The sequence below is a fragment of the Macrobrachium rosenbergii genome, chromosome 25 (genome assembly GCF_040412425.1).
Source record: "Macrobrachium rosenbergii isolate ZJJX-2024 chromosome 25, ASM4041242v1, whole genome shotgun sequence".
NCBI lineage: Eukaryota > Metazoa > Arthropoda > Malacostraca > Decapoda > Palaemonidae > Macrobrachium > Macrobrachium rosenbergii.
This window is the reverse complement of record NC_089765.1, coordinates 25,886,910-25,910,905: the sequence shown is the minus strand read 5'-3', so window position 1 is coordinate 25,910,905 and position 23,996 is coordinate 25,886,910. Positions and strand designations below refer to the sequence as shown.

The following is a 23,996-nucleotide window of genomic DNA, read 5'->3' as shown; positions in this document are numbered from 1 at the left end:
TCCGTACTGGTAATCATTTGGACTGTTAACTAGTGCGACGTCATTCTCCCTTCGAGAGCTAGCCAATCACGGGCATGCAGTGGGCGAGGCTATAGTAATTTGCATAATCTTGTGTTTTACACCACCTTTAGCCACAACGGTTATATGCGTGCACGTAGGCCACTGAAATATTCGTAAATAGGCATTTATAGTTAAAGAAAGTTATTTTCACATACACATACATTGAATATACGAAACGTAAATTCAAAAGCATAAACGAAGTGTATATATACATATATATATCGTCCCGAAAACAGTGGTTTACAAAGTCATATTCCATTAATAAAATGTTGCCATTTGTAAACAATTTGCAGCACTATTTTTGGAACAATGAAGGAAATAGTTATAGTAGTTGTAGATTCTCCTGTGAAACGGCTCCCTTGCTTGTTCGAGCCATGAACACATTCCCGAAACCGGTTAAACGTTGAGCCTAGCTTGGTCGCTTCGGTGTCTCCCAGAATCTTCAGCCAACCAAGCATTTTTCCCTCTCCGGTAGAGAGATTAATAAGTTATCGTTGCATTCCCAGGCTCTCAGCCATTTCTGTTCCTATCTCATCTGCAGTCTGTTTCAGAGGACGTCAGGTCGACTGGGTGATACACGATGACTTCAAATGATTCATAACACAGACACACACACACACACACACACACACACACACATATATATATATATATATATATATATATATATATATATATATATATATATATATATATATATATAAAGCATAATAAAAGTAAATAACAAAAAGCAATATATTATTCAATTTAGGCCTACCAACATGTAAATTCATAAGTTCTCTAATTGTTATATTTTGCTAATAAATATATCATTTCTGAGGAAGAAATTCAAGCATAGCTCATAAGTTATGATTCGCTGTACTCGTTAATCATTCGAAATAACTACGATGTTATTTGGACAAGAAGCAATCAATACAATGACCTACACGTTAAATGCATCCTCGTCTTATTGAAAAAAAAAGTAAAAAAACAAAAAAACTTTGACTTATCCTGTCCTGAGCCGCATTCGTACATTCTCCCATCTTCTCCGGTGTGATTCGGGTAACGCAAGCAACTTGACTTTAGTTAATGTTTCACTTTGCTTTATCTGGTGATATCTGAGACCACTATTTTATGGTGACAAGCTGTATTCGGCTTAAAAATCCTCCATCTGTGAAGTCCATCTTCGTCTCGATAAAAAAAAAGTTTAGTTCTGTCCCGTCCGAAGCATAAAAGTTCAATAAATAAGTGGAGATGTTATCAGAATACTTGAACTAAGTAGTTTGTTGACCCGCCACCAGGTTGGCGCTGCTTTCACTCCTTGCTGATTGGATTGTCAGTGTGTGCCTCTATTATTTTTTCGGATTCTTATCCTTATAATGGCAGCTTACAATTGCAGAAACAGACACAGGAATTCTTCAAGAGAAAATGGAACAACATTTGTCAGGTAAGGAAAGCATACTGAATTATATTTACCCATAATTATGTGCTAGGCTAGTGACGTAAATGGCATGTGTCAACAAATCTCGCCTTTTGAACGTAACTGTGATGCATAAGAAGACCTGCTGTATTTAGGCAGTCAATATGAATTCTTTGTAGTTGGTAGGCCTCTAGGATATAGTCTGTACCACATGATTTTCAGTTTTAGACATGTAAAGGCAGTGTTAGAGTTGCTACACAAAAATGCGTTTTATGAAATGTCGAAACTTCATGCTTGGCGAGTCTGTGACGGGGTAAACTAACGGTAGAAAACAACTTCGATTACTCGATTGGAAGTTAAAATTGTTGCATTTTTTATGTGTAGCAAATGTTTAAATTCATGCTTTCGTCAAATAATATTCCCCATCGACTGGTTGGCTAATACCAGGAGAACGACGTTTTGTAGTCTAGGCTACACTAGACTACTCTACATCCTAAACGTGTCTCACTTTTAAAACTTATATTCTAAGCACAACTTCATTTCAAATACATAAGGATAATTCTTCTATGGTAAAGGTTATCGAATCATCATACTCGTCCCTCCCCCCCAAAGAAAAAGCTTTAAAGAATGGTAACAACAAAGAAGAGAATCCTGGCCATGCAAACGCTAGGCCTATGCTGATGACTAGGCAGGTTTATTTTAATGTTTTGGTGTTCTGTTAAGAACAGTATTATTCCAAATAACTCAAAATTACTTTCGTGTCAGAGTCCTTATTCAACGGTTCTCGCTAAGTATCTTTCCAAAGCTTAAGAACAGGAAAAAATGACTTTGCAAGCCTTGTCTGTCGTCGTTTTGTTTACAAGTCGCTGAGCATGGCGGGAAAATTTTTTTGGCTAAACGTCTTTTCAAAACTGTCAGTTAACAATGACCCCGGAAATATCAAAGCAACTAAACATGTTAAAATAAATGCAGTTTGTTAAACAGATTGTATTTGGCTTTCCAATGTTTGCTGTATATATTGTTTAGAATGTAAAATTTTTACGTCAACTACAATAGACGTCAGAACAATAATATTTCGAAATATAGTGTACAGCAGTGATTAATTTACCCGTAATGAAGTAGCTTATTTTTATAAAAGTTAAAACTAGAGATAAAAAAAAATGTTCTGCCGTTGCGCTTGGTAACGACAGCGTAGTGCTAGCCCATGTGTTGCAATGTGACCGCCCAAGGTCATGTTGCACCTGCACTCGCCATTCGTTTTCTCCTTTGACTTATAGCAAGATCTAGAGAAACAGGTTTCGTACGCCTGCGAGGCGATGACGCCATCTCTCCCGGTCCGTCCTCCCTCCCGCTGACATTGCCAATGGCGTATAAAGTTTTTATGTGACTGATAAAAATACTCGGAATTTTTTAACAAAAAGGATATCATTTGAAATGATTTTTTTTTTGTCCTTTAATATTTGTTTTATAAACATAACTAAATAAATTGGTGCTTCATGTGATATAATTATAAAGCTCCAAATTATCATGACATACCAAATTGCATGTTCATGCGTTTGTATTATGTTGAAAATTTTTTTACATGATTTTTTTTCATTTTCTTTACTCTAGTTCTAGATATACTATCTGGCCTACTCTTAATATTTCTATTTAAATACCTCATTCTGAAAAAAATACTTATTCTTGCAAAATAAATTACAATTTCACTTGGTAAATCTTTCACTGCCAACTGAAGCTCAGATGCCAGCGTATCGATACACCCTTTTCCTTCCCTGAGTGTTTCACCATGAACTGCTTTAAACACATAATGCTTTGGATATGTCATCATCTGTCCATAAGACTCTCTTTTGGCTAATCAAAGCTTGAATTTCTGTTTTACTAAACATAGGCATGAAGATACGCTCTAGCTCCCTAATCATATTAGAATTCATTGTTTCTCTCAATTGCTTTTTCTCTCTTTCTAAAGTTTGTATCCGTTGTTTCAGTTCTTGTTGTGAAAGTTCTCCATTTTCATAGTTATCATTATATATCTCCTGAAACTGAAGCCCAGCTATCTCCACCTGCTAAAGTTTCATTTCCATCACAAAGAAGTTCGCCTATTTCCTTTTTTCTGCTCCGCTTAGTTGCCCTGTCGTCTCTTCGAGAACTTGCTGCTATTATGCCTGAAATATCAGTAATCCTTGTATTAATGTCCTATCTAGAAAGCCAGTTCTTTTACCTATGCATGTGTGGGTGTTGTTTATATATATACTCAGGTTGCTTTCCAGACGTAGGCCTAACTGGATATTTATTTCAGACAATATGCACAGACATTACCCGTTTCATTAAAAAAAAAGTCACAGGTCTTAAACAAGGAGTTATAATATTTTGCCAACTCATGGTTGATAGATTATGAAATCATCTACAAGTTGCTTCCCAGACGTAGGCCTAACTGAATATTTATTTCAGACAATTGTAAGGGGACTTTACTTTTCTGCAATTGCAGGTAAACATTTCGAAATATATAGATAATTCTTGTTTTGAATAAAATGTTTCCTGGTAAACCTAAAACGATGCTGACACTGGTGCAAAGTATCGGGAAAATGGCTACCAAAATTGGACTACTCCTATCTTACCAACATACTGTCACTGGCAATGCAATGCATGGTAGATATCATACAGTACCTTTATGCAGACAAACTGAAGGCACAGCATCATTCTTCAACTGTTTTTTCGAAACATTAAGAAGGCGGGATTTCAATTCGTCTTTGAAATCATCATCTTTAAAATGCGATGAGCAAATGAGGGGATATTTGGTGTTAATCGGGTCAGCCCGCTTGCATACAATTATCCATTGTACCCTTGTTTCTTTATCGTTCGGGAAACTGAAGAAGCTAATCCCCTTTCCTCTTGTGTTGCTGTAGCGGTTATTGCAGCCGTAAACAGCACAGTTACCCGGCATTATGTCACTATCAACACATAGGAAAATATTTGCCCCGCGTCCATCAAGATCTTGGTGTCCACCAGTTGACTTTCGCGTGAATCGTGAAAGAGAGAGCGGGACCGGGAACCGTGACGTCAGCACATGTGAGTACGAGACCTGTTTCTCTAGATCTTGATATAACCCTGGTGAAAGAAAAATTATCAATGTTCATTACAAATAACAAAATTCTTAAATCAAAAGGACTGTATACGATCACATGCTTTTGTAATATAAACCTGGTGAAAGTAAAATGATTAATGTTCATTACAAGTAACAAAATTCTTAAATCAAAATGACCGTCTGTCTTCAAACGACTCCGAAAAGCGTAAACTTACATGAAACCTGCCTCTGTGACAGTTATATGAAAAAAAAAAAACAAGAAAACTATATATTCATGTAACGCTCTTCTGATAAAATAACAAAAGTAGGAAAATAATAAATTTGCTTCTAGCTGTTACTACAAACTACTTTGACTTGAAATATGCTCGTAGAAAACTCAAACAATTTACATTTTTATCACTTAGACCAGTTCTGAGTCTCGTGATAAACAGTCCTACAGCTGAAAAAGCTCTTTCTGCTTCGACAGATGTGGGTGGTATAGATTCTAATGCAGCTGTTATCTTTGTTATGTTTGCTGTCTGTTCTGCTGTTGCTTCAAAAATTTCAAACTCTTTAGTTGTGCTCCTGCTAATCGCCTGGCTTGGTTGGGTTGTTTTAGGGATGCACTCTGTTTCCCTTTTTATGGCTCCCTCTAATTTCTGGAACGGCATTTTTCATGTATTTTAGTAACCCAATTAGTGTTTTTTGCCTTCTTTCGTTTAGTCTAGATATTAATGCTTCTTTCAATTTCAATGAAAAAGCAGTTTTGTTCATGAAGTTCCTCAATGATGAAAAAAAATCTCCTTCAGCGCTAAGAAGTGTCACATCCCGACTACAAAGTTTCTCAGAGCCTAACTGGATAGACTTCAAAGCACGAACGATAGCAGCGAGTGCAACATACTCTGCTTCACTTAAAGGGTTATTTATTTTATAGTCAATCAATGTTTTTTTCTGCTGGAGACCTCAGATCTAAGAATCGTTCAATCATAGCAACTAAACTATTCCATCTTGTCTTGCAGTCAAGTAACAGGTGAATACTTTCACGATTTTCAGATTTAACATAACTCTGCAGAGGATCGTTTTTTACTGGAGACTTGCGAATTATGCGAACAATCTTTCCCACTTTGTCAATGGAATATTCCCGGACGAAAAGAGCACGGGACCCCAGGATCTCGGGATCCCGGGAAACATCCCTCCTCGGGGCGTATACCCAAGGCCACGAGAGACCCATAAAAACCTTCGAAGTCTGTTGCTGCAAGTCAGTAGTTCGCCGGGAGAGTGTCGTACTCGTTCATTCTCAACTGGTAAGTGCGTACTTGGCTATTTTATAAAAGCTTGACTGATATACTTGCTTTTAGAATATACATACACACACACACACACACACACACACACACACACACATATATACATATATATATATATATATATATATATATATATATATATATATATATATATATATAATCGCTTCTCAATCCCACGTTGTTGTTGCTTATATTTTCAAGTTGTTGAGAGTTGGCGTGCTGTATTTGTCTGAAAAGTTATACAATCGAAACCTGTTTATCAGCCACGCGACAACCGTACACATATACTGTACATATGTGATTTCTTAACGTTTGAGGGCGTATTACTTGTGTTATATTTGTCTTCGACCTACTATGAAGCATTCAAATCGCGTTTCTTTGAATGGTTTTGTGCTGCGTTCCATGTTGAATGATAAAAACATTCACTACATTTTTCTTTTTTTGCTTTCGTTTCCTGTTTTTTATTTCTTTGTTTGAAAGAGATTATGTCAAGGAAACCATTCAAAGATGCTATATTTGTTGCTATTCAACGGAATTGGACGTTTGAATACCCGAGTGTAAATATTGGGGAAGACGGGACGTGTAACTGAAATGTGTCTTTGCACTCAGTCAAGCAACCACATGCATGCGCGCTGTTATCGTTAAAATACATAGCAAGAGTGGCATTATTAGTCACATGTTCGATTTTTCTAAACTATTGTATCCATTATTAAAGTCGATGTTCGGGGGCAAACACTTAAATAAAAAATTGGGGTGGGCTGTGTCGTCTACAGGCCGTAGGTATGTCTACATGACAACGTCTCTGGAGAGAGAGAGAGAGAGAGAGAGAGAGAGAGAGACATGACTATATGGGCTTGTTGAAGCCAATTTATTGTTATTAGCACGCAACGGGAGTCATTTTCCCGAGATGTAACCCGGTGTTGTGCCAGCCTGGGACCTTTCCCTGAAAAAAGCGGGACGCCATATTTTAAAAACTAACCATAGAATTTTCTAGATAATAATCTCATTACGTTTCCCACACCCAAATGACGAATGGGTATATTGAATGTAGCCAATTTAACCCATTGTAGGGGCACGGCAAAAAAAACCTGGGCTGGGGCAATACTAGTATCCACCTCGGGAATATGCCAACGGGAGAGCAGCGGCGATGTACAAACGGTTGAGTATTGGGCGGCCCGTATGGCCATTTTCCCGAGATGTAACCGAGTACTGGGACCTTTCCCTGAAAAAAGCGGGACGCCATATCTTAAAAACTAACCATAGAATTTTCTTGAAAATAATCTTAAGTTTCCCACATCCAAATTAACCGAAGGGTTACTTTCAAATCTTAACCAACCTAACTTAATCTGACCTAGGGGAATGGCAGATGAACCAGGGCTGGTTCAGTACTAGCCTACATGTCGGAATTTGCGGCCGGTATCGCTGAGTCGTGTCTGGCTGGAACGTCATTAATGTATTTGCGCTGAGTCGTGTCTGGCTGGAACGTCATTAATGTATTTGCCGGAGACGTGTCTATTGACTTCTTCCTTCGTTTTGCATTTAATTGTCTGCGTTGTTGCAGTCTACCTTGTTGCTTTTTTTCGTTTGCGCTGATTGTCGTCGTTGTTTAGTGTTACCCTCGTCAAGGGATGAGGCATTTGATGATAACGCAATCGCCACGTCCACTTTTGGTTCCTGGTTGTTGGTTCCTAAGCGCTCACTCCACAAACACAATTACGGGCACACTATTCGCGTGAGGTGCAGAGCTCTATTCCCCCCCCCCCCTTTTTTTTTACAATTTTAATCATCTATAGTTTTACTTTATTTTATATTACTTCAAAATGTTTAATTCGTGTCTCTTCTGCAACAATAACTTTATTTTGTATTACTTCAAAATTTTTTATTCGTGTCTTTTGCAACAATAACCGCGAAAAATTGAGATGTTTCCAAACTAGATATTATTACAGAATATTGTCAATGAATTTCCACTTTACTTTTAACCCTCTCCCCTTTCATTTCTTCTTTTTAATTGAGGCAGAACCACGCTATTAGCTTTGGTGGCATCCATCGCTCTCCAGGTTAACAACATTCTTAATTTTCCGGGCTAGCCAGATATATTCCCCCAGTTTTCTGTTGGGGGATTTCAGGGTCTCTAAAGTAATGTCATGAGCTTTTGTTTTGCGTTGAGTTTTATACCTAAATAAATTTTCGGTTCCTTCAACCTGCAGATATCACAGACCTCGTCCTTATTTTTGCCCCGGAAGTTAGCCTTCAAGTTCAACATATTCAGGCTGGCTTTCACTGTCAGACGCTCGTCCTTTGATTCGAGTTCCCTCCTGTAATTATTTTCCCCGAAGTTTTTTATGTATCTCAGCTTCTTCATTTCTTTCCTCTTTTCTTTCAAGGTCTCTTCGATATCTTGCTTAATTCTCAACTTTATTTCCTTTTTCAATGCTTTTTTTTTTGGCATATTCTCTCATTCCATTAATCTCTATGTTATGTTTAGCACATATGGTGACTAAGCATTTCGTTGCTGCGTAGAATTGTCAACTTCTTGTTCATATAACTCCGGAATGGATTGAGGTAGCTAAGTCATCCTTTCAGTATTAGATTTGTCTTGTGTAGCGCTATTCGTGTTGTTAATATTATCCGTGTCCTTTTCGCCTAACTCGTAATTTTTAACTGTTTTGGCTTGTAATCTGCAAAGAAAATTATTGTTGTTAGAAAGCCACCATGTGTGTTAATTCTTGGTGATGTTTTTAGTTATCCTGTTTTTGTACGCACAAACTGACACCAGAATTTCTGCGATCGGATGAGCCGTTCGGTTGCTATAGCGGTCTTGAGCACACTACACCGCACGAAATCAGAGGAAGGCCGCAGCTCCCACAGCGGCCTGATGGCGTCAGAACAATAAGTTTGTATGTGAAGCATGAAGTTTAAGGGTCTACCTACACTATCGTACATTTACATTTAACGTACTGCTCATTCTCAACGAGTAATTGCCTCGGACCCGAGAGCAAAATTTCATGACGCTCACTTTCTGAACATGGGGGCTGAGTTGTCACGTTAAAACACCAAAGTATTTCCCTTGATTGGCTGCCTTCCACTGCGTAGCAACATCCTTCGCGACTTAGGGTGCGTCCACACTACAATGAAACATGTCATAAACACGGTGGCAACTTATCTCTGACGTATCGTAAACGTGTGGAAAATAAGTCACCACTGAAAGTGGAGAACGAACCTTTGGCAAGTGCTGAGTTATCGTATGAAGCTTTAGTGAGAACTGCCAACAAGTCATTAACTTGAGATCAACTTGTTTGTGATGTGTGTACGATAAGTTGCTGATATGTGCCTGACTTGTTTGACCGTAGCGTGGATGCACTCCTAGCCTTCAGAGAGCGTGATCATGTAACCTTTTGGACTGGGATGCGAAATTCTAGGTCATTCTGGGTCCCAGAGGTGGGCAATCTTTTGAAGGGTGTGTGCCCAAATCTCTCCGTAGGGAGTTAGTGCCGTCAATGCACCTCACGTGGTGTACTGTAGGCATTACTTAAGGTTTTTTGCATCGTCCCTATGACCCCTAGCTGCAACCCCTTTCGTTCCTTTTACTGTACCTCCATTCTGATTCTCTTCCATTTTACTTTCCACCCCCTCCTAAAAATCGTTTCACGGTGCAACTGTGAGATTTTCCTCCTGTTACACCTTTCAAACCTTCTTACTGTCAATTTCCGTTTCAGCGCTGAATGACCTCATAGGTCCCAGCACTTGGCCTTTGCCCTAGACTCTATATTCCAGTCCAATCCCAATCAGCCAAATCGTTCATACAAAATTTGCTCACGATGCCAATCGAATTTTTGGAATCGTAATATTATTTGGTGTCTTATAGGTATTTTGATATTTTTCAGTAACCTTTAAGTGAAATCAGGATTGTCATGTACATCCTCACAATTTAAATACGCTGTTTTTAGCATCAGCAAAGGTGTAAACAGTATTAAGATTGTTGTTATCAAATAAATCACCCATTACTTATCTCGGCTCTTATCAAAACTTTCATACAAGCTAAGATAAGTAGTGGGTGATTTATTTGATCAAATATCTGAATATTGTTCACTCCTTTGTCGATAATGAAAATAGCGTCTTAAAATTGTGTGGATGTATATGACAGTCATAATTACACTTTACGGTGCCCAATCTTGCAGCTGGTTTATTGATAAAAAGCACAGTAAAAGGATATAAGACTGAAGATCTTTTATTGATCGCGGTAACCTATCAGTGATGCATAAAAACTACAAAACCAAGATAACTTTTTTTTTTTTTTTTTACTTGAAAAACTATGTATTATATCGAGCTTGGGAGAAACTTTACCGTTTTTAGTAGAATACATCAAAGCAAAACTAGAGAGAGAAAAACAGCGGGATTTTTTTTTGCATTTGCCATCAATAAGAAAAGAAGTTTCAGTATAAAAGAAATTGAATAGTTATCAATATAGTTTTTGTAAGGTGAGCCTCGGATTTTGCGTGCCGGAAAGAAGTCTTATCTTGAGCATGCCTTTTTTTTTTCCTACGTGAGCTAAGGGAATCCAAGTAAAAAAGCCACAGAAAAAAAGTCACAATAATTTATGGTGGCCGGTAATAAAGTCACAGGAAAAAAGTAACCTAACCACCCAACCTAACCCAAGATAACCTAACCTTTAGCCTAACCTAACCTACCTACCCTAACTTGACCCAACCTAATGATTACTGGCCACCATAATTTAATGTGACTTTTTTTCTTAGCCAAAATTGTGACTCTTTATCTGTGACTATTACCGGCCACCACTAAGGGTTGCCCAACCCCAATCTCAGCAAGTGTACAGTGCATCCACGCTGTACTAAAACATATCATAAATTCATGCCGAAAACTTATCGCATACATATCACAAACAAGTTGAAAGCAAGTCAACAACTGGGAGTGAAGAACAAACCCTAGGCCAATGCTATGTAGTCGTATGAAGCATTCGTTGGGACTACAATAAGTTGTTAACTTGCATTCAAACTGTTTGTGATGAGTGTGCAAGAAGTTTCCCTTTGTGTTTATGATGTGTTTTCTTTGTAGTGTGGACGCACCCGTAGGCAGTGCTTAAGAAATGAGATTAAATCCGAGTTTCTTTGGAGTCTGACCATGTTGGTTTTCAAGACAGATTTTCTCCTAAGTAATAATATAATAATAGTTTTTGTTTTCGTTGCTGTTAGAGAAAAACAGTAGATGATCAAGATACAGACATATTCATCAAGAGAAGCAGAAAAATAGTCACATTCTTCAATAGATCATGTTTCTGGTACAGTTCATTTTTGAAACACCATTTGAAGTGTTCAGTCTATAGATTCTCGAACCAGTATTTGCTTCTCATGTTTGATTTAGTCACTTGATTCAGACTTTTTGTCCAGTGAGAAGATATTTCTACATCTTCACACCTACATCTCCTGCTCTGTCTCTGAAGTCTAACTGTTCTCTACAATCCATGCAGAGAAATGCTTAATACAGTAGCACCTCAGCTTAACAGACACTTGGGTGGTCTGGCCTTTCTAATAGGTAACTCAGTTCTTTAAGTAACAAAGACTCTTTATTATAGCCTGCACTTAATGGCAATTCCACATTGTTCCTAACGTAAACTAACATGTACTTTACATTTAACATTCCGTTTAAGAGACATACCTAAAAATGTACCATCTGAGATCGTAGAAGAGGAAAAAATCATCATAATTTGGTAGCAGATAATCGCAGAAGTTCGCAAAGTTGAGCCGTTAAGTTGGAGTGTTACCTCCTTTGTTTCAGACCCTCCTCTTCAGACCTCCTTTGCTTAAGTTCATAATTTTCATGACCACGCATTTTGACGAACAATTTGCTGCATCACAGGATCTCAAATTACCCAGTTGATTACCTTCTACATTATGTAGTCGTATCACTCTTTATTTTGTGTCTACATTAATGCTACCATAAGCTTTCTCTTGTTCCATTTGTGCTACATAGAGTGTTTCGCCTTTCTTCACAGCATTCTTCCACGAATATTTTACGACAAACGCTTTATCCAATTACATTTTTCCTTGTCGAAGCTGATTCTACCCTCCCCCTATTTTCTCATTTAAAATCCTACACACCTTACAAATACCCAGGTATATTAAAAAACATTAATCAGGGATAATTCTTACAGTCACGTTACAACCAATACGAAGTCGAGAAGTTAAATGGCCATATATATATATATATATATATATATATATATATATATATATATATATATATATATATATATATATATATATATATATATATATATATATATATATATATATATTGCTATTTGCTATTTGTATATATATACATTATAAGTATGTTTATATATATGTGCGTGTATATGTATATTTTTAAATGAAGTCATTTCTCCTAACAGAGAGCTTCCAGAGAAAGAACAAAACAGCTGTTATTGCCACAGTAATGCTGTACATGCTGAACTACTGTGCAGAAAACAGTAGCCACTCTGTACAATGAGGAAAGCATATAATTATGAGTCTGTTATCTTCCAGATATACTTCCAGCTAAGCACCTTCTCACGGTTATATCCATCAGCTTATTCTCCCACCTACTCTGTACAAGCGCAAACTCTTTTCCTCATTATTAAACTTTCCCATATTTTCTAACAGTCTAGGCTCTTCCCATGCGTATTTCCACAAGACTACTTTCAGTCTTATATACTTTCTACCTACCGATAATGTCATATCTCTCTCTCTCTCTCTCTCTCTCTCTCTCTCTCTCTCTCTCTCTCTCTCTCTCTCTCTCTCTCTCTGTCGTTTTGTCCCCTACCTTTGCATTTTAATCACCTTGGAAAACTACTCTTTCATGCTCTCCAATCAGAGCCAGGCACTGGTCCGGACCCCCAAAGTACAACAAATTTATATTTTTCCACCCACCTCTAGTCTTTCTGACGGCGGATGTCCTTCGACTGGGCCAGACACAGACTCTTTGCTCTTATCATTCCGTCACAAACTGCCCTTTTCATCTTGATCTCCATAAATGCCAAAGCACCTGTATAACAACCAAGATTTCGTATTTTACACAAAGTGCGTGTATGAGTGCGCGTATGCAGTTTGAATGTCACGCAAATCTAATACATGAAGAAATCCTGTCTTACACACTCATTTTTTTTTTATCACTACAGTTGCCATTGAGCCTTGAGGTTGTCGGAACAAAGGAATGGCAAATACCAAGGAAGAGAGAAGCAAGGAAATGAGGGAAACTCGCCTTTTCTTTGTGCCTATACTCGTTTTAGCAGTTTCTTGCTTCTGCAACGCGACGGATCTACCGTATAGGGAACTGGGAGAAATCCATCACAGGCAAGACAAGACACCGGCGGTTGTTACTCTGAAGGAACCAGCTAAAAGGGGAGAACACATCATCAACAACAACATCCGGAGGGTTTACAAGGACATCGTGAACGACTTCCTCGGTCAAATCCGCTGCGGCAATCTCAACAGTTTACAAAGTAAGCTGGCAAACACGGGAGTCTTGAAAGCAGTCAACGAGCCGCTTCCACAACCTATAGGTGCACTTATAGAAAAGCTGGTTGTTCACATTTCGGGTCAGGTCAGTGACGATAACAGCGTCATCTACGGTCAAAAAGTTCGTCAGCTACGAAATTCCGTTGTGAATCACATGGTCACCTATTATCATGTTTTGACTGGCGATGACAGCAGAGATCTGAACCCAGTGGCAAGAAATGCACGCGAGATAATCAATCAGTTTGTGGCCGCAGAGCATTACATTGATAAACGAGCTCTGAGCTTATGGAAACCCAACCAGCAGCAGAGAGCAGAGTATGAACAAGCCAAGAAGGAGGTCGAGAATATGTTTCTGAAACTTGAGGATTTCTCAGGTGCAGGTCTTGTCACCAGCTGGGTCCGGGAGCTTCGTGATGCTGTAAAAAGTGGGTGTTAAAAAAAATTATATATATATATATATATATATATATATATATATATATATATATATATATATATATATATATATATATATATATATATATTGGTGAGCACACCTGCACATTTTGAAAATACCACTACTGCTGGTATAGGTAAAAACTGTTTGAATTGATAAAGAACAAGGTTATTCAAATTAAAATTATCACTAAATACAACTTCATAGTCTTTTAATTTCCTCTATTGAATGGCTTTGTTTGTAAAAATTAATATTCTTAGCGACTGTTCTTGAAATGAGCTTCGCGAAATGTAGACTCATTACAAGCAGTTCGCTTAAAAGCACTGCAAAAAAGATTCTTAAAAACGCCGTTTTTGGTTGAGGAAAAACAATGAAAAGGAAAATCGTTAACGGAGAGAGAGAGAAAATGATAAAGTTACTATTCCAAGTTAAATGAAAAGAAACCATAGAGAGTTGTAGGGATAAACGGCAGGATTTTCTTACATTATCTAATTATGTAAATTTCTCTATAAAAACATAAGTAAAATAGGTCTCCATAAATGCGCCGATGAGCACAAAAGAGTTGATAATGTGGATAATGCAAATAAAGCAATAGCCACACATAGTTAAGATTTCGGCCACAGAATAAATCTTGAGGAGGGTACACTGATAAACAGAGTTCTCATCAGTTTAAGGTCACTGTAAAGGGAGAATAATCCTTTACTGTTTTAGATAAGATAAACAGTAGTCGTCTGGACTGATAGACAGCAAAGATGTCTGACCTCCATGACTAATACCAAGGATTAACCCCCAACCCCCCTTGAGCTACAGATAGATGTTAAAACCACATCAAACCAAGATGTCAACTGGGCTGAAAATCGGACAAGAACTTTATATAGATTCCTTGTTTTCTGTAAAATTTGATTAACATTTGATTCCTGCTGACGAGAGAGAGAGAGTGGTCCCCATAAAACTTAACTGTTTTAAGAATACTTCAAACAATATATCAAGATAGTGATAGTGTTTACCCAGCATAATTATAATAGAAATACATACTCCCGACCAATTTCATCAAGCCTGCAGAGCTGTCTACCAGATTTTTTTATTGGTACAGTCAGTAAGTCTGTTTTAAGATTCTCTGTTTTATATATATATATATATATATATATATATATATATATATATATATATATATATATATATATATATATATATATATATATATATATATATATATATATATATATATATATATATATATTGCATACTGTGGAAAGAAGCCTATGTTGAAATAGAAATGATTCGAAGTAAGCAAGAAAGGAAAATCAACAAGAAGTCTATTTCACTGACAGGGGCGCATGCTGGAAAACACCCACGCAAGTCATCAGCACCACTTTTACCCCCAAAGTTATGAATGAAGGCCTGTCCATAAAATCTCAGTATTAGCCACTTCATAGGCCAGCCACTGTGGTCTGTTGTAGACGTCAGCATCCACACTGGAGTTAGTTGGGAAGCTGCGGCCGCAAATGAAGGTGTGGTGACGAACTTCAATCCTACAATCTAATGCCAGGTGACCATTGTTTGGAAAACAATGTAGGCCTAAAAGAACCAGGGTTTGGATTGCTCTTGGGCACTGATATCCTGATGCTAAATTCCTGGTTATGCAGAGGTGTCAGAAACCTTGGGGTTTCATTTTGTGCGTCTGGCAAATGACACCCATCAATATAGTCTGGTGTATGAATTACAGACCCTCTTTTAATTATTCTGTGTGTATATATATATATATATATATATATATATATATATATATATATATATATATATATATATATATATATATATATATATATATATATGTAAACTAAGAAAACTAGGATACATTAGAATTACAGTAGTCATCAAGTGAATTATTGAGAAACAATATAGTTGTTAGGTTATAACTGATAATTTTTTAAAAATTATTACAAAATAACATCTCTCTGTCTCTTTCTCTCTCTCTCTGCAAATAAAACTACTTGTCAGTAAACTTTGCTGTCAATTATCATTTATTAGAAATTTATATTTTTTTACAAATACTCCATATAGCCTGTACATGAAACACTGGTAGTTTATCTGCCAGCGATGAATATCCTCTTTCAACGTACCCCGCTGTCGACCGTCACTCACGACTCCCAACATCAGAAAATCATCGAGATTTCAGTCGAGTATGAATAGTAGGCGCCAGGGTGTCCTGCGTCAGGAAGTGGCCGTCTGGGGACTGGACGCTCGGCCGGTGACTCGACCGTCCTTAGGCGCAGAAGACCTCGAGGGAAAATACCATAGCAGAAATGGCAAGACCGATAAGTAAGATGTAGAAGATTCCCTGAAGGTGCTCCAAGCTCAGTGGAATGCCACTTTGGCTCTCCGTCGTCTCCATTTCGTTGTCTCCGGTGTCTGACGAAATCTGGCAAGAAGAGGAAAAAGAAGATGGCTGATCGTCTTTTGTTTTCTTTAGGTATCATAGGGCGAAAATGCTTTGAAGACTTAAGAAGACGAATTGCTTACACGCACACACACACTATATATATATATATATATATATATATATATATATATATATATATATATATATATATATATATATATATATATATATATATATATATATATATATATATACTGTATATATATACATATATATTATAAGTATATATATACATGTATATGTATATTATATAGATACATTGATATGTATACATACATACATATATATACATTCTTATAAATATATAGATATATAGATAGTTAAATAGACAGGTACACAGAAAATGGCAATTTCTGTACAGACAAGCCTAATTAAGTTCCGGTAGGAAAGGCGTTATTAGGCTTTTTTTATACCTGAAGTTTTTCCTACAGTTCGAAGACTCGTTTGCTAGCATCACTATCTACTCTTAAATATTGCAAAATGCAACACAGCTCTGTGTGTGTGTGTGCGCAAAGAACCAGAGCTGTGTCAAAACAAACGCTTCTGACTGCACTCACTCACCTTCTTGCTTTGACTCAGAATATCCATGTACCACTTCAGCATCAAACCCGTATCATAGATCATGCCGATGACCTTGTTGAAGCTCTCCTTCACTGGGAAGTGGCGCTGGAGTGTGACCCTATGTTCTGAGGCTGATAACATTCCTGAGAAAGATTCGTGGAAAGAGATGCATTGCACAGCAGGTACCATGAACGTTTAGGACTGGCTTTCAGAATGAATATATATATATATATATATATATATATATATATATATATATATATATATATATATATATATATATATATATATATATATATATATATATATATATATATATATTATATACACATGTATATATATGTGTGTGTGTTCTATCGCTTACATAGGAGAGGTGGCGATCTGGGCATGAATTCAGATAAATAACCTAGTTTTTCTTGTGGAATGTAACAGGGAAATATGTTGATGGCTTGAAAGCTCCATTTACTAATAAGAGCAAAAATTTTATGAGCAATTAGAGAGTTTTCTTCACAAGATTATCCACCACTCTCCATTTTCTAAAACTTATTGGGAACAGCAAACGCTGCTTCGTATGATTGTCCAGCAAATGCCAAAGGTTCGTCTTCCACTAGTGATCACTGAATTGTTTTCAACTTGTTTGGGATATGTATGTGATAAGATGGAGATATGTGTGTAGGCAGCAGTCCCCTTCAGTAGTCCCAGAGGAGTCCTCAGCTTTGAGAATCCTTAGGAGAGGATTACAGTGGTCTGGTCAGTAAAATACTTTGGGAATTTTGGAACACACTTTTACTTCAAACTTTGGACACGCATCCAGTATTTCCAAACAGAAATGTTTGAGACTCTTATCATACTTTAGGGTGCATCCTCACTACAGCAGAACATGTCATAAACACATGGCAGTAACTTACCTCCTACATATCACATACAGGTTGAAAATACGTCAGCAACCGCAAGTGGAGAACGAATCTTTGGCCAATACAGGATAATCATATGAAGCGATAGTTACAGCTACCGCCAAGTCATTGACTTGTATTCAACCTGTTTGTGATATCTGTTTGATAAGTTACAGACGTGTGGTTATGACATGTTTCACCGTAGTGTGAACGCCCCCTGATGCATGTATAATTGTGCGTACTTGTATCATGACTTATGACTCACACATATGTACCTTCATAATCCTCATGGAGGCGACACCTTTGTAGGTGTAATTGGTCACAATCAGATAATCCTGAAACGTCCTGGTTTCCAAAAAGACGCCTTTGCCTTGGATGAGTTGATGTGAAAAATCCAGTTCATCAGTCCACCTCAGGTACCTGTTCACAAAGTCCTTCAGAGAGGAGAAATGGGGGCAAGGTGAACGGATTCTTTCAAAAGTAGAATGACGAGGCGTAAATAGCAGATGCTTGTTTTTAAACTTCCAATTTATAGTCACACACCAGCAAGTACACACTCACAGACAGACCCATATGTATGTAAATATATATGAGTGTGTGTGAGTGTATGTAGCTGCTATTCCAATCCTTGTGCTATCCATTTCTTTATTTTCAACTTGCAATGTCATAGTCAGAAATATGCTTATCAGTAGACAAAAGGAACAACGAAGTGCCTTAAGCAATGAACATACTGAAACCTAAAACTTCAACGACAAGAGTACCCTTGAGCAACGCGTCCCCAACCTTGATGTACACATTCGATGACTCCTCGAAGGACACCTTGAAGTAGCAGCCAATCCCAATGACGGACCGGCCGGACTCGTGCAGTTCTTGTATCGTCTCGATGCTGGGCTGCCGTCTCTCTATCGTCAGGAACGCAGTGAGGTTGCCGCAGTAAAGCGTCGTAAGGACCAGGGTGTGAATCGACAGGAACAGAATCCACACTTTCGTGGCAGTTCTCTTCGGAATCTGAACCTGGGGTTCTCGGAGGTGGTACCCAAGCGTGAACAAGTAAGATATTTGCAGTAACTTCAGAGATTTTACTTCCTCAACGCTGCAATGGGAAAATCAGATTTGGTTATCATTTCAGTTAGATGTAGATCCATTTTTTGTCTCAATGGCTGTGAATCAGCGGTGAACGTAGGCTACTGATAGTACTGTCCTATATTTTTATCATCAGTTTACTTCTCCTACTACTGTTGGATGAAACTTACGAATTGTCTACTTTCTAAAATAAACTCTTAAAATCATTCCTCGCTGCTATTCATTTGTTTATTTGCTTAATAGATTTTATTCATTGTTAATAATTAATCACTGTTGAATTTTACTTCTGCCTTCTGTTAATTTTTCTGTTAAAATATTTGGGCATATTATTTTCTTGAAGACTGCATTCAAAGGAAAGGGCTTCTGAGTATTCATGAACTGATTAGAAACGAATATTCGTTTTTATTTTGCTTTATTAATGCGTATGACAAACAGGTGTTTTAACATCCATTTCATCAATTCCGCACGTGAAAAGAATATATACAGCCACGGCTGAAGTCTTTCAAAGATTAGGAAGACTTCCTAAAACAAGCAGGTCTATCACTTCATTCATGGTCAAAGCCAGAGCCTTCTCGCTTTCAATCCTCCTTTTCTGTTTCCTTGAGGCCTAGACTAGAAATGGCCGTCTGGTTAACCTTCCAGTCACCATTTGCACTTTAGCTGAGACAAAGAATTACGAAAAATCGAATATTTACTCAGTTGCTGGACCATTTGCAAGAAAGTAGATGATCGGAGAGATGACCAGTAAACCGATAAGAGTGCCCATCCAGGTGTCGAGCTTGAAAGGAGCCAGTAGCGACTGCCACTTAGGTATAGGTGGTTCCGTTCTCGCCATGAAGCAGCTTTGCTGTTCATAAAAGATAGTTAAAGGTCATTACATAACAGGGAGTGTTTTCACTTAACCATGCAGGTATCTCTGTGTGTAGATATTTACAAAGCCCATGTGTACATATAAAAGCCATCTGCATTCCCCACCAATCATCTATCCTATCCCTGATTCAAATCATCTCTTTATTTACTGTAGTCCCATGGTACTGTACATACTCCTATCTATTTGCTCTTCATAATTACTTAAATATCATCCCCCCAGTTACATAAAAACCTTCCAACAACAATTTATGCTCAACTTCATGAAGCTAGCTGAAGAAGGTTTATTTTTCATGGTATAAATAAGTAGTTGATCCCAGATTATATCATCTTGAGCAAAGGGACTACTTATTTAACATGGTGTTACCTTGAACAAAGTTACAATTTATGAGAGAAAATTTAAGTTAAACATTCTTACGTCACAGTCATAGAACTGCGTGAAATCAATGGCTGCCATTCTGTTGTCATTGTTAGTAAGGAATGAGTAGCCAAGTCCAAAGTGGCCTTCTCGTCTTTGCATTTTTCCATTCATTCCATTCCAAGAACCATTTGCGTCAGGAAATCCCCAGAATTCGCCTGCGAAAGAAGTAAACAATAATAATAAAAGTGATGTACAAGCTTCACCTGAAAATAAAGCTACTGTCAACAATAAGAACCAAACTCAAATGCAAAACAATAAGAAGGAAATGGAACAAAGAGAAGAACAGTGAAGTATTAAAGTGCTCTGTTCTTAGTAACCAACATCAAAGAGGATACAGAAAATGAATGGCATCCTTGTGGCAACAGTGAGGAAACTGAGAGGCTACAGGACAGACTTGCGGACTAATTAAAAGGCAATGGCTTACAATAAGAGAGAAAAATACAACAAGAATAGAAGAACTAGAAGAAGTTCAGGAAGATCATGAACACTCCAGATATTCTGTATAATCTGCCTGTACTGTACAACAGTCAAGATTACAATTATGCAGCTGACGGCTTTCCAGAGCCTGCGCAGCGCAGCTCAGCCCACCTGATGAAACAAACCTAGCGGTCTTTGTAAGGCTCACAGTAAAGTATGGGAGGATCAGACTGTTCAAGGTTCTTATCTAGAATATTTTTCCTTACCATCCGGAGATTTTTTGATGACCAAAGTAAAGTTGAGAACCTCCGCAAAGGTATCTGCCATCTTGATATCTCTTCCGTGAGGTCTTTTTCCTGGAGCGTCAAAGATGACGTGAGGCTCGAACTGGAATGTGTATAACTGTGAAAAGGAATGATTAACAAAAGTAAATACGCTACTCTGGCCAATTGCTTGGGTTAGTTATATTTCTGCCAAAAGAATTCAGAATAATTGAGACAGACTTCTAAGATTTAACTAACATTTCATTTCTTTTGGAACTGTCTCTGACAAATATTTTCTTTTGATTAAGATATAACTTTAAAGAAATGGGAATAAACTGATCATAAGTGATGGCATTTATGAAATGTCTTTGTAGGCATTTGCACCTCTCAAACTCAAGTGGTCTAAGTTTTTTTGTGCTTTACCTTTTTATTAGACATTATTTTTTTTACACTACTTTCCTACAAACATGAAGCCAGTTTACAAAAATCCATCCATCATGTAGAATCAACGGTTTCAGCCAGAGGCCATAGGGCCCAAGGGTCATGACAAATTTCAGGAGGCCCAAGAAATCTGCTAAAATCATAATGTAATGTTACTAGTTTTCATGTCCTGGTGATTTAGGAACTCTAAATTAAGTTTTCAGCACCAACAACTACAGTTTTTCCCTTCGTTTGTACCTTTGTCTGTTCAATAGTGTGTCTGTCATGCTTACCTTGTCACCCAACTCCTACAGGGTTGAAGGGTTTCTGGTAAATCTGGTGCAAAGGTAGACCTTGACGGGGAGATCGTCTTGTCTGTCTATCCATCTGTCTCGGTATGTCACTTTGTTTATCAGTGTGTCTGTCAAACTTACCTTGTTATTGCGGATCAACCTACACGGTAGAAGAATTCAGTCAAACTTGAAATGAGGGAAGACCTTCATGCATAAATGTGCACGATGGAAGATTGTCTCCCTTTATGTAAAAGCTTTAACCATGGACATAGCTTTCTCTAAGGCTTCAAAGAGATAAAGCCTTCACTGCTAGCATACTTACTCCCCAAATGAAGCCCCATCAGATTTTATCAAGGACAGTGATCTTGCGAACTTGACCATGACCTTCAGAATAACACAAGCAGCCACCAGGGAATTGGTGTTTCACAGAGTTATCCATATTCAGCATTATTTTCATCAGTCAGAAAGCTCTTAAAAAGAAGTTAGTTGGGGTTTAGCAGGCGACACGTGTTACTTTAACAATACACTTAGCATGTTTGTTTTACTTACCAAAAGCAGAAATGAATGCTATGCCAAAAATGGCCTACTTATATAACTAGAGTGTAACTTATGGCCTTGTGTGAACCCAAACTACAGTGCCTTAAATAACTGAGAAATAAAGAGATTACACCACCATTCTAAGAGAGAAGATTACATACAATGAGTGGAGCTCCTCTCAGGTCCCAAGTTTTGACGGGGAAGATCTCTCCATCAGAAGTGAAGCCACGGCGGCGCCATCTGTTGACAAGAGTCATCCCTTCCCCCCAATAGAGTTGGTTCATGTACATTTTCCATTCATCTGGATCCTCCTCCTGAGGACAAAGTTCATCAGTGTCCTAAACTTTCCTCGAAATTCGATGTAATGTAATGAATGATGCTTACTTTCGTGGATATATAAATAAAGGGATATATATGATGTGAATGACCGAGATTTTGCGTATTGTCAGTATTACAATGAGAAATTTCACCTTCACGAATCCAGTGATGTGCTCTGTGTTCCTTCCCTTCTTCGTTTTGATAATGGCATCTAGTTCCTTCTTTGAGAGTCCAGCAAAAACATACCTGTTCGAAAGGAAGAAATTTTTTCTAAAAGGCTCACAGTATGTATAAAGGTGTTTTATATGCTTACTATATTCAACACCACAAATGGACATTGAATTTTTAGTGGTTTTCATTGTATTTGATAGTTATAATAATTATATATAATGAATTTACAGCCAGGCCTGAGTAAGATAATAAGCCTGCAGTTATTCTTGTTTGTTAATAACTAATTTAAAGAATATATCAGATAAGAATGCATTGTTATAGCAGAAATCAGTAGAGATACATTTTACTGCAAGGCCTGCATTATCTTCAGTGGCGCTTAAAAGACTGTCTCTGAAACTAAACTACCTTTGCTACTGGATGAATTTTTCTTTTCGGAGTCTATACAGTCAAAACATTAACCCGTGATTGTTCCCGTAGAGGGGTAGTACCGTCAGTGCACCTCACGTGGTACACTGTAGACATTACAAAAGAGGATTTGCGGCGTCCCCGTTACCCCAAGCTTCAACCATTTTTTATCCTTTTACTGTGTCTCCAATCAATTCCTCTTTCAAAACTTGCTGTTCAACACCTCTGCCTGTTATTTAGTTGCAACTGGTGAATGGTCGGAAGTGGCCCAATTTTTGGCCGATAGCACAAATTTTTTAACCAAAATCAACCAGTGATTATAAACAATGCATCCTGTTGGATACCATAGTAAATGACCTGTCATCTTGAATGATATAACAGGAAGATAAAGTAATGTAATGAGATTTAGGTATGCTATACTTAAATCTCACTAATACCAGGTGCTTAGAGATCCAGGATAATATGTGAAGAATATGCTAGGTTTTAGAAAAATAAGTAAAAGGCTAATCCTAGAAAGGAAGCTTCATACCAGCGGGAGAGTCTTAAGATGCTGTTGGTGCCTTGGATAACCATTACCTGTAATAGTACTAACTATGACAGTTTCTTGTCAAGTCGTCATAGCGCCCAGGTCACTATCAAGAGTGCTAGGGTTGATTCCTTGAGGAGGCAGAAAAGTTTAGCCATGGTCAGTTAAACTCCACTTTGCCCCTGATAACCTAAGCTGAGAATTATGTGCCTATTAGCCAGTCAATTGTGATTAGTTGCATCCAGAGAGTATTAGGGTGCCGGTCTAACAGCCTCATTCCAAAAGCACTTGCCGAAAAAGATATCAGTTTAAGGAGCCACACTTCTGAAGGAAGAGAGGCATATAAGTGGACAATATGTACCATTGAATACACCAAGAAGACCTCAACACCTCCCGGAAAAGACGCAGCATGATCAACCCGCGACAAATCAAATTTTAGCGCACTAGTTAACTCGCCAACTGCAAACCACCCGCCTGCTATACACACCTGTCTAACATGTATCTTAATTCACTCGCTTTTGCCACTCTCTGTTGATGGCCGCCAGAACGCGAGTCGAAACGTCAGAGGAAATAGAACTACTGCAACAGAATCTCTTCGCGT

The 23,996-nt window shown here is 37.8% G+C and overlaps 2 protein-coding genes and 1 long non-coding RNA gene across 6 annotated transcripts in view; 1 reads left to right on the top strand and 2 right to left on the bottom strand.

Annotated features, from left to right (window-relative positions):
• The first annotated feature begins 1,367 nt into the window (after positions 1–1,367).
• Positions 1,368–13,979, top strand: LOC136852499 (uncharacterized). 4 transcript variants are annotated; one of them, XM_067127174.1, is made up of 3 exons: positions 1,376–1,486; positions 5,574–5,824; positions 13,002–13,979. In XM_067127174.1, exons 1-3 carry the CDS (start codon positions 1,419–1,421, stop codon positions 13,016–13,018), a joined length of 336 nt encoding a protein of 111 aa, XP_066983275.1. In that variant the 5' UTR covers positions 1,376–1,418; the 3' UTR covers positions 13,019–13,979. The 4 variants fall into 4 exon arrangements, with proteins under 4 accessions (XP_066983274.1, XP_066983275.1, XP_066983271.1 ...); XM_067127173.1 differs by lacking the exon at positions 5,574–5,824 and having other exon boundaries at positions 1,368–1,486; XM_067127170.1 differs by lacking the exon at positions 1,376–1,486 and having other exon boundaries at positions 5,666–5,824.
• A 3,207-nt stretch (positions 13,980–17,186) lies between these two features.
• LOC136852141 (ionotropic receptor 93a-like) lies at positions 17,187–20,189 on the bottom strand. Its single transcript, XM_067126590.1, has 3 exons — positions 20,043–20,189; positions 19,453–19,604; positions 17,187–18,767 (listed from the first exon to the last, which is right to left on the bottom strand). The coding sequence occupies exons 1-3, from the start codon at positions 20,154–20,156 to the stop codon at positions 18,389–18,391; spliced, it is 645 nt and encodes a 214-aa protein (XP_066982691.1). The 5' UTR covers positions 20,157–20,189; the 3' UTR covers positions 17,187–18,388.
• Positions 20,190–20,730: 541 nt separating this feature from the next.
• Positions 20,731–23,996, bottom strand: part of LOC136852140 (uncharacterized) — a 3,665-nt gene continuing 399 nt past the window's right edge. Inside the window, exons 2-4 of the long non-coding RNA XR_010857082.1 lie at positions 22,446–22,539; positions 22,137–22,289; positions 20,731–20,864 (exon numbers count right to left, since the gene is read on the bottom strand). This is a non-coding gene — a long non-coding RNA (uncharacterized lncRNA). The remainder of the gene's footprint in view (positions 20,865–22,136; positions 22,290–22,445; positions 22,540–23,996) is intronic.

What these genes read in the sequence shown, in the direction of transcription:
- LOC136852499 (XM_067127173.1), top strand. Translation starts at nt 13,037, where the DNA reads ATGGCAAATACCAAGGAAGAGAGAAGCAAGGAAATGAGGGAAACTCGC.
- LOC136852141 (XM_067126590.1), bottom strand. Translation starts at nt 20,156, where the DNA reads ATGAATGGAAAAATGCAAAGACGAGAAGGCCACTTTGGACTTGGCTAC. An exon ending in CGCAGTTCTATGACTGTGAC is followed by an intron (nt 19,605 to 20,042) that starts GTAAGAATGTTT and finishes TTTTATGAACAG; the next exon opens with CAAAGCTGCTTCATGGCGAG. An exon ending in GCAAATGGTCCAGCAACTGA is followed by an intron (nt 18,768 to 19,452) that starts GTAAATATTCGA and finishes TTCCCATTGCAG; the next exon opens with CGTTGAGGAAGTAAAATCTC.